At 39.3% G+C, this 10,458-nt stretch overlaps 1 protein-coding gene across 1 annotated transcript in view; it reads left to right on the forward strand.

The window, feature by feature from the left end:
* Window positions 1-2,192: 2,192 nt before the first annotated feature.
* LOC141433083 (protein transport protein Sec24A-like) overlaps window positions 2,193-10,458 on the forward strand; it is a gene marked incomplete in the record, with an annotated part of 37,998 nt that continues 29,732 nt past the window's right edge. Inside the window, 3 exon segments of the mRNA XM_074094908.1 lie at window positions 2,193-2,352; window positions 2,551-4,312; window positions 8,321-8,423. Of these exon segments, the coding sequence (XP_073951009.1) occupies window positions 2,562-4,312; window positions 8,321-8,423 (1,854 nt within the window).

Genomic DNA, 10,458 nt, shown 5'->3' on the forward strand with positions numbered 1-10,458 from the left:
TTTGAGCTTGACTGTACATACTTTAGAAAGGAAGGAATTTATGAAGCGTTTCTATTGGGTCATGAGATAGATACTCATTCTTCGCAACTCATCCCCGCACGTCTCTGGTGGAAACGCAACCTTACACTATGTTTGAACAGACGCCTGGCCAAAAGTACTAGCAAACCTTCTTATCACAAAATATTTATACAATGAAAAACTTAGTAAATAAGTTGTATGTATTATTATTATTATTATTCCCCTCAATAGCGGCCTTAAGGCTTGGGCCAATGTCAGATAAATTAAAGATAAATATTCTTCTTCTTCACGTTGTACGGTGATTGTAGTTTTTGCAACTTGATAGCAAAATTCCAGAAACCACGCGGAGACAACTTGTGTCAGACATGAGTGCAATGTAGAATTTTGTGATCACTGTTCATTGTTAAGGTTCATCGCCGCATAAAACACTATCAAAATTATACTTCAACTAGCCAAAGAAGCAGAAATACCAAAGTTAGATATCGTCTACATCCGCCATGTTCGAATGCTACAAATCGAATCCAAGTTGTATGTAGTAACGTGTCCAAATAGATAAAGCGACGTTATTAGACGACGGTAGTACTATTAGTTATTCTGACGGTAGTACTATTAGTTATTCTGTGGTTCTATACGCTTCGAATCCTATTCTGTACTACGTTATAAGTAATTTTCATCACACTTGCTCGTAAACAGTGTCGTAACATGCAGGCTACCTTGGTTGCAACCTCCCAAATAAAACCCTCGACCTTAATGTGCTTGTCATGAAGCCCGTGGTCGGTAAATGAGTCATTGCCGGTACTAATTTTCTTGTCATGACAAGAGATAGGGATAGGTTTGTTACTTTTGTAACAAATTTGGAGTTGAAATAGAAAATACAAAAAGACTCCAAAAACCAATCATAATTTGATTGCTTAGTAGCGACATCTCTTGTCTGGGTGAGCGGTTAGTTCCGAAAGAATGTGACGTCTCTCGACGAAACATAGATGTCGCTAGTGCTGCTGCTTAAGTAGCATAGTAGAAATAAGCAGCCTGAGATATGTATGCATAGGAAAAAATCGTGTTTTTAATTCCTGTCCAGCAGTGGTGTAGGGGTTATAGCACGCAGCACGGATTGCTGAGGACCTGGGTTGGATTCCCAGTGCTGGTCTCTTTTTCTGGTTTTTCTGTGCATCCATGTCTCAGTTTGTATTTTCAATATGGTAACGTTTCACGGGATACCTGTAAAAGTAACAAATTTGGAGTTTGAAATAAAAAAGACTCCAAAAAACCTATCATAGCCTAAGGTCGGACTTGGCTAGTTTCCATATACGAATTATTATTAAGTAGGTACCTACTAAAACAGTCATATGTTCGATGGCTGGATTCTACCAGCAAGCCAAAGTTTCGGAAGAATAAAATAAGAACTTACAGTTTTAAAATTTGCGAAGGCTAATATAATTCGCTAATATAATAAGGGTACACACAGTGTCCGCGTGTCTATACTATTATATGGTAAGCAATTTTTACCGAACGAATACAAGATTATGTGATGGGTACTTACCTAATTTCTCACAATAACATCCGATATGTACGATAAATATGTACTACTACAGGTTCCTGATTTGATCGCAAAGAAAATGAAAATGCTGGCTGATGCTCGTCTAAAACTAGAATTATCTTATATCCCCTAGCTAAATATCTAGTTTATTATCATATATCATATATCTAGTTTTCCTCCATTTCATACAAAATACTTAACTATAGGAAACCGCGATTTCGTCCCGCGAGGGTCGTTATCGACCACTTTGGGACTCCCTGAGACAGATAAAATAAAAGCTGCAATAAATTATGGGATTTATGGGGAACCAGGAATGTGTCTGTAGGTATATACATTCAGTAGAATGGGCGTGAACTGGAAATATCGGGGTGGTATATTTTCATGTCGGTATTATCCATGCCGGTAAATAGTGTCACCTACAATAAAATGTTTTTCATTTTATTATGGACTAAAAATTGTACTCTACTCAGTCCATGAAAAGAAACAAACGAGTCTGATTTCAAACTATTGCGGAAAATTTTGGAGGAATCCTCCAAGTAGCAAATGCGCAGTAATGTGAAACGCTTATGTCGGTAACATTATTTGTAAACCAAGCGACGTTGACGTGACATGTCAAAAATCAATCTGCATGCAGAGGGCGCTGCAAATTGCTCGGCCACGTAAGTCAGGGTCGTATTTTTCTGGACTTTATTGCTTTTAATTACGTTATTTTACTCTCAGTTTTAATATGTGAAGACAGTGCACCTGTGCAAAAGTGGACCTGCAGTTTTCTGTGTTTATACCCCGTCGAGGCCGTGGTAAGTGATGATTTTCGTGCAGCAAACGTCTTCGCCCATCCGTCAGTTAACAGTGAATTTGCATGTTTAGTAGAATATTACTGTCGATATCAGTGTTTTATCACAACACAAACATTAAACGGTGTGACCCACTGCAAATGTAACGATCTGCGTAGTTGAGTTGGTTACTATGTCATAATTTTGCGTAAACATTTCCAGATTGAGGAACAATGTCCAATTTACCACCCAACCCGTACAACAATTTGCCCGGGGCTCCGCCAATGAACGCCAACCATGGGCCTCCGCTGCTGAACCAGAATCCGCCTCTCAGCCAAGTGCCCCTGAGCCAACTGCCTCCAGGCTTTGCAGGACCAAAACAAGACACAAATTCTAATAGCCCCCAACATATGCCAACTTCGACGGCTCCAAGTAACTTCGCCCGTCAAGTACCCAATATAAATCACTTTAATCAGAGTGGGAACAACTCACCAGCATTCAACCATTCAGGAATGATGCCTCCTGTGCAGACCAGCTTAGGGTCATCACCAATAAGACCACCAATAAAACCTGCAACAGCTCCGATAAGCCAGTTTCAAAACACACAGCCTCCGAATGTCCAACTGTCCTCAGCCAGTCCACGAACTGTGAATACTGCTAATCCATCCCCTACTCCATATCCTGCTAGCATTCCCCCTCGACCCCAACAGATTAATGATAATGCTCCGCCACTCATTACATCTAGTCAGTTTAACCAGACCCTTATAAACGGGCCTCCCATGACAGGTCCTCAGGGGCCCAGTCCATTGCAGAAACCAAGCCAGTACCCAGTGTTTTCTAGTGCACCTCAAACAATGTTGCCTCCAAATGTGCCCAATGTTGTACCAAGACCAAATCCAGTTGGTCCACAAGGCACACAGCCATCACCTTCTACAATGTATAAACCGGGACCTCCTGGTCCCATGACCAGTCAACCTAGTGTACCATACTCTGGACCACCTCAAGTGGGTCTACCAAGAGGCAGCCCTTTAATTTCTAATCCACCTATGAGTGGGATACCGCCTGGACCTCCAATCAATAGTGGACCTCCATCAAGCTTACAAACTAATGCAGTTATAGGAACTAACGGAACAATGGCTTCACCTGTGAGACCATCTATGGGCCCACCAACATCTAATCCTAACATGGGTCCACCCACAGCACTTGTATCAAGTGGACCTCAATCAATCAGTGGTGCTGTTCATCCTTCAGTTGTTGGCTCACTCGGCCCTGGTGTAATTCCAAATCAAATGCAAAATCCTAACAAAAATGGACCCCTGGGCCAGCCAATGCCTCCAGGGCCTATGCGGCCCCCTGGAAATTTTCCTGGTGTTCCAAATCAGCCTCCCATGCCACAAGGGCTATCATTAGGCCCTCAGGGTTTGCCTGCAATGGGACCACAAAGTTTACCACCAATGGGTTTACATCAACAGCCTGGGCCACCCCCAAATATGTCTCACGGTCAACCAAGTATGCAATCAGGACCACCAAGTATGCCACCTGGACCTTTAAATATGCAATCGGGACCAAGCATGCCACTGGGACCTGTGACTATGCAGCCTGGGACCCTCAGCATGCAACCTGGACCCAACACAACACAACCAGGGCTTAGTGCTCCACAAGGCCCGCCTAAAAGCAACATGCAGAACAGATACCCGCAAATGTCGCAGGGAAATTACAATAACCAGCCAGCTTCGTTGCCACCCCAGCCGAACATGCCACCGCCTAATATAAATAGACAGTATGCACAACCTCAATACAATGCCCAAAGTTTGAACCAGCAAATGGGTCAGTTGAGTGTGACAAAACAAGGTTTTGATCAGTTGTGGGGCCATCAGATGATAGACTTGCTGCAGTGTACTAATGTCTTGCCGGAATACCCAGAGGAGCCACCAGAAATAAGGCTTGGACATCAGTTTGCTGAGTCATCTAACTGCAGTCCTGAGTAAGTGTTTTTTTTTCTTACCTGTTTATTTATACAAGAAGTCGAGTTTTCTTTTTATTCATCATCATCATCGTATATGTGATAGCACCCTTAGGCCGTCTTGCAGGAAAAATAAATCTAGATTTAGTAGTTAATCCAGGCTTAAGCTTGACAGTTCCATACAATTTGACACTACTAAACTGAGCTTAACGCTAACTCGATATTTATGTGTTTACTCCAAGTGGGCCTTAATGCTTAAACATGGCAACAATTTTCTATGTAAACTTAGTTTTTATATGTTTTCTACTCAAATTATTGAATCAGCTCTTTAGTCTTTATTAAATTTAGGTTGTAACAAACTCTTTGTAGGACAAACATGAATTAATAGTATTTTATGCAACTGTATCGTAATAGGGGTCCTTAAAACACGAGTGTGGGTTTAGTATAATAGGGTCACATGAGTGTTTTAAGTCCTGACATAAAAATATGCCAATGGGCAGGCCACATCGCTCGAAGAACAGATAACCGTTGGGGAGAAAAGTCCTCGAGTGGCGACCACGAACCGGAAGACGAAGCGTTGGCAGGCCTCCCACCAGGTGGACTGACGACATCGTGAGAGTAGCGGGAAACCGGTGGATGCAAGTGGCAAATTGTCGTTCATTGTGGCGTTCTAAGGCTTTGTCCAGCAGTGGACGTCTTCGGGCTGATGATGATGATGATGATGATTGTTTTAAGGCCTAATTATGTACAGTTGCATACAATATTTTATCTATATCCATACATTAAATCCTCTATCATGTGTTCAAGAACCATTGAGAATGACCTGCATTAACGAGAACTAGGTAGGTCTGTATGTCTGCGACGACCTGCTGCTGCTACGATACAGCCGTGTTCATAATAGAATCCAATGTCGTAATGCTGGTCATTACCTATGGTTTTTGAATGCATAATTGAGGATTTACTATATGGGTGTAGATAAAACAATTTACTTTTTCATAAAATTAACCTAAACAAAAATACTTACATAACCTCTTATTTCTTTGTGTAAGTTGATTAACCTTTGATTATTCATACCAGCAAATGATAGCAATAATAAAGGCTTTTGTCTTAAAGATTGATGCCATGACTAAGACAAGGATGTACTAACATTAAATTTCATGAATTTCATTTCATGTTTTTGCAAAAAACTAACTGTTGCTCATTACTAAGTATGTGTTTGATCTGAGGCCGTATTGTCTAACCTTTCTTACACTCGCGATCACAATCAAATGACAGATTTTGTATGCGAAAACTTTCATCTGATTGTGATCGTGAGTGTCAGAAACATTAGACAATACAGCCTCTGGTCACATTTCACTTAACCTGTCCTCTCCGGAGGCACAAGTTTGTGCTCAAATTCTTTTGATCCTGTTATCCTGGGAGATGACAGATTAATTGTCTTTTGATTTGATGAGTTGTAACAAAACAGAGGGTTCATTTTTTTCCTTCTGTAACGTACCTAGGTTTAAACTTGTGTCAGATGAAGATGATGCAATGATGATGTACATAAAGTCATTAGACATGCTTGTACAGAGGCTCTGTTTATGAATTAAAATAAGTTTGTTTAATATAGATAGTTTTTTGTGGCTTTCCATGAGGCTGAAATAGTCACGCTTGGAATATTGCATTGTTGGAAAAAAAAGTATTACATGTGTGTTTTTAATGGATTGAAAAAAAATATTAATAGGTTATTTAAACATTAATAATGGCTTTAACATATTTGATAAAAACCGCATGTAAATCATTCCTTTGTTAATTGCATCATGCTTGTATGCAACATTTTTTCGAGCACAATAAATCGCATAAAGTTTACTATTTGTCCAAGTGCCTTACATTTTTACAATGACTACATAGTGGCAGTTATTGTTCAACAGACAATATAGTGGCGCGTGTTATCGCTGTCGTAAAGATAAACTATGTCTGTCACTACTTTTAGTTGTAATCTTTGATAACGATAAATCAGATGGAAGGTCAGAGTAATAGAAATGAGATTAAGAAGAGGAATAGAAATGCGAGCTAAAACCGTGAGGCGTTTATGAGTCTAAACAGACATATAATAAAAGAACTATTATGATTCGAAAACACGTGTGTTTCGCCAGAAATTGTAAATCAAATGGTTGCCCGAAAAACCCTCATAAAAAAAGCGGCCAAGTGCGAGTCGGACTCGCCCATGAAGGGTTCCGTAGCAGCAAGTAACGTAATATAAAAGTTTCTTTTACTTTACGATTTATGACATATTAAAAAAAAACTACTTACTAGATCTCGTACTAGCCAATTTTCGGTGGAAGTTTGCATGGTATTAGTACATCATATATATTGTTTAGTTTTATCATTCTCTTATTTTAGAAGTTACAAGGGGGGGACACACATTTTACCACTTTGGAAGTGTCTCTCGCGCAAACTATTCAGTTTAGAAAAAAATTATATTAGAAACCTCAATATCATTTTTGAAGACCTATCCATAGATGCCTCACACGTATGACTTTGATGAAAAATTTTTTTTTTAAGTTTCAGTTCTAAGTATGGGGAATATTAGCCCCAAAATTTATTGTTCTTTTTTTTCTATTTTTGTGTGAAAATCTTAATGCGGTTCACAGAATACATCTACTTACCAAGTTTCAACAGTATATAGGTTCTTTTAGTTTCGGAAAAAAGTGGCTGTGACATACGGACGGACCGACACACAGACAGACATGACGAATCCACAAGGGTTCCGTTTTTTGCCATTTGGCTACGTAACCCTAAAAATAATAAAAAACCCATGAAAACAAAAAAATATATGCAAAAGATGCGAAAAACTACTCACAAGGGATATATAAGGGGGAGTAGTATTATAATACTCCAAGGAAAATAGACACAATAAACATTTATATTTTTCTAGTATTATTAATTTTGTGTTATTTATGTCACAAATGACGAATGATTTCCAATACTGACCTGATTGTTTATCAAAATAATTATGGATTCAATTGAACAAAGCATTGCATTCCTCACTTGTTTTGACTTCGAGATCTCGCATCCTCAGAATTAAACGGACTTAATTCGATATATTCTCATTTCAATCAACTTTGTACCGAAACAACCGGGGGCCGTATTGTCTAAAGCCGAGTTTGGACTTGCAAGAAAAATCGTGCAAGTTGCATTACATTGCGGCGCTCGATTGACCACTACAAACTCGTTGGCTTTACGGCCTCGCAATGTAATGCAACTTGCACGACTTCACGAGTCTTGGTGACCGGATGGCCAAGTGGTTAGAGAACCTGACTACGAAGCTTGAGGTCCTGGGTTTGATTCCCGGCCGGGGCAGATATTTGTGTGAATAACACGGATGTTTGTTCTCGGGTCTAATAAGTATGTTTATCTGTTGCCTAGTATCCATAGTACAAGCTTTGCTTAGTTTAGGACTAGGTCAATCGGTGTCAAGTGTCCCATGATATTTATTTATTTATATTCGTTTGTTTTTTTTTGTTTTGTCTTTGTTTATTTTTCCTCTTTTAGCAAATTTACGAAATCTATCCTTTTAATTTTTTATTTATCTGACCCTATGACGAAAAGTTGTTTTTTTATGCAGACAGTAAGGTATTAGATTCAGTCATTCAATAGACCTGCCCCATAGCTCTATCTACTACTTACTAGTTTTTTTTTTTTTTTTTTTTTTTATTCGACTGGATGGCAAACGAGCAAGTGGGTCTCCTGATGGTAAAAGATCACCACCGCCTATAAACATCTGCAACGCCAGGGGTATTGTAGATGCGTTGCCAACCTAGAGGCCTAAGATGGGATACCTCAAGTGCCAGTAATTTCACCGGCTGTCTTACTCTCCACGCTGAAACACAACAGTGCAAGCACTGCTGCTTCACGGCAGGATTAGCGAGCAAGATGGTGGTAGCAATCCGGGCGGACCTTGCACAAGGCTTGTACTATCTAAAAAGTAACCCTAATAAGTTGACGTAGAAATAGTAAAGTAAGAATCGTTTTTGTTAATTCCAGAATCTTCAGGTGTACGATCAACCGTATACCCGAGACCAACAGTCTACTGCAGAAGTCCCGCCTGCCTCTAGGAATACTAATCCATCCGTTCAAGGATCTCAATGTAAGTTATTACAAAAGATGTTCACACAGCTTATATAGATTACAGATGGTAAAAATTGATGAGCACTAAAGAGAAAATGCCTCTATACTTTTTGGCATAAGTTGATATGTGTTCTTATAAGTAAATCTTTTAACAAGCATCTCTACATAGTAACATGGTACAAAGTCACTTTCCGCCGTCTATACAATTAGATCTTTTAAACTAAGCGACGTATTTAAATGCTGTGTAAACCCCAAGTTAGATAATTTTGCAGGTAAGGTTTATATAATTTATTGAATCAGGTGTTACTTTGCGGAGGTCCATATCAATGAACTAAAAGAATTTCCTTGCTCACTCGCGACCTTACGATAGCTAAGCTTATGCAAAATATGCGTGTTCATGCAGTTCTCCACCTACACACTGTAAGAACACACAAATCACAAAACCCATCTATCACCACCACCACACTACACTTACGCCTTTCGAACTCAACTAGAGCTCATCTTCAGAGTGACACAACCGTACACCATGCTACCAGTTGTTAGTCATAGTCATAGTCATATGTCTTTATTCCATTGACACAAATAAATTATGCACTAGAACAAGTCTTACATACGAGTATTACAAAAAACCTACAGTTTACAAAGGGAAAAATAAATTTAAATTACAAAAATCTTAATTTGATATCAAATAATAATAAATCAAAATTGTAAAATATAAAAGTAATAACATTAATTTAATTGGCAGATATGTCCATTTCTATACAATATTTATTTCTGATTAAAATTTTATGTCAAAATAGTCTTTAATACTATACAGAGCCTCTTGAGTCAACTTCTTTTTAAGAAAGGTTTTAAATTTGGCATCATTCATTGATTTTACTGACACGGGTAGATGGTTATACATTTTTAAACTTTGGAACAAAAACATTTTCTAGTTTTTGCCAATCGCACTCGTGGCAGGCGCAGCATATCTTTGCTCTGGTGGGATTATTATGATCGTCACTCTTTTGGAGTGCTGCTTTAGGTGCTTCTTGCATATAACAAGTTCTTAAAAGCGAAAAGTGAGTACAGCGTCATAATATTGTCCTCCTTAAATCAATTTCTGCAGGATTGTCGCATTGGTAACTTGTATATATTTCTAAGTGCCCTTTTTTGCAATTTGAATACTCGAATGGAGGTGGGAGAGGGAGAGGGAGAGGGAGAGAGACATTTATTTACACATATTCCATACACAGAAAAAACACGTTAGAATGAAATAATATAAAAAAAAAAACATTGAATAGTATAAAGTGGACCTCACTCAGCATAATGTTGCGGCAAGCCACAACGCTGTTTTTCAGTGGGACCCATTTGTACTTTAACTTGAATATTTCGCTAACAAATCATTGAATCGAAAAATCGTCATAGCAAACCCCTAATGGTTTAAAAGACCTATCCAACGATACCCCACACCATAGGGTTAAATGAAAAAAAAAAAACCCATTTTACGCCTGTGGGAGGAACCAAAAAAATTTTTTTAATTTTTTTATTTTACCATTTTGGGCATATTAAATATAAATGACCCGGATAACTCACGTCTTAAATCGAGTTTAGCTCGACATGTTTCGGGCTATCCGTAGCCCTTCGTCTTCGAGCAACGCGACTCAGCGGCTGCTGCAAACACGCGCCACTGCGCGCCGCCGCTCTGCTCGCGCGACTACCCGACGAAACTGACACGGCACACAACTACCGCGTTTTTCATCATCATTACAACTGTCAAATGTAGGGTGCACACAAACTAACAATATCGCTCTGTAAAGGTACGTTCACACACACCGATGACGCAGCACGAGTATTTAACAACGTTTTCAACTCGGAGGTACCGTCCAACCACAATCCCGGTTGAAATTCGGCCGACGACTAATCTCGATGGCTTCACGCACTTTCCGCGGAATGAAAAATTTCTCTCTCGCAGTAACAGATACCTTATTCCAATCTGATATAGTGCGTCGAATCCGAGTCATTGAGTGCTCGCCACAGCAGACCCCTTGTCGTCCTGTTTCCTCATACTACGT

Source organism: Choristoneura fumiferana, chromosome 12, assembly GCF_025370935.1.
Source record: "Choristoneura fumiferana chromosome 12, NRCan_CFum_1, whole genome shotgun sequence".
NCBI lineage: Eukaryota > Metazoa > Arthropoda > Insecta > Lepidoptera > Tortricidae > Choristoneura > Choristoneura fumiferana.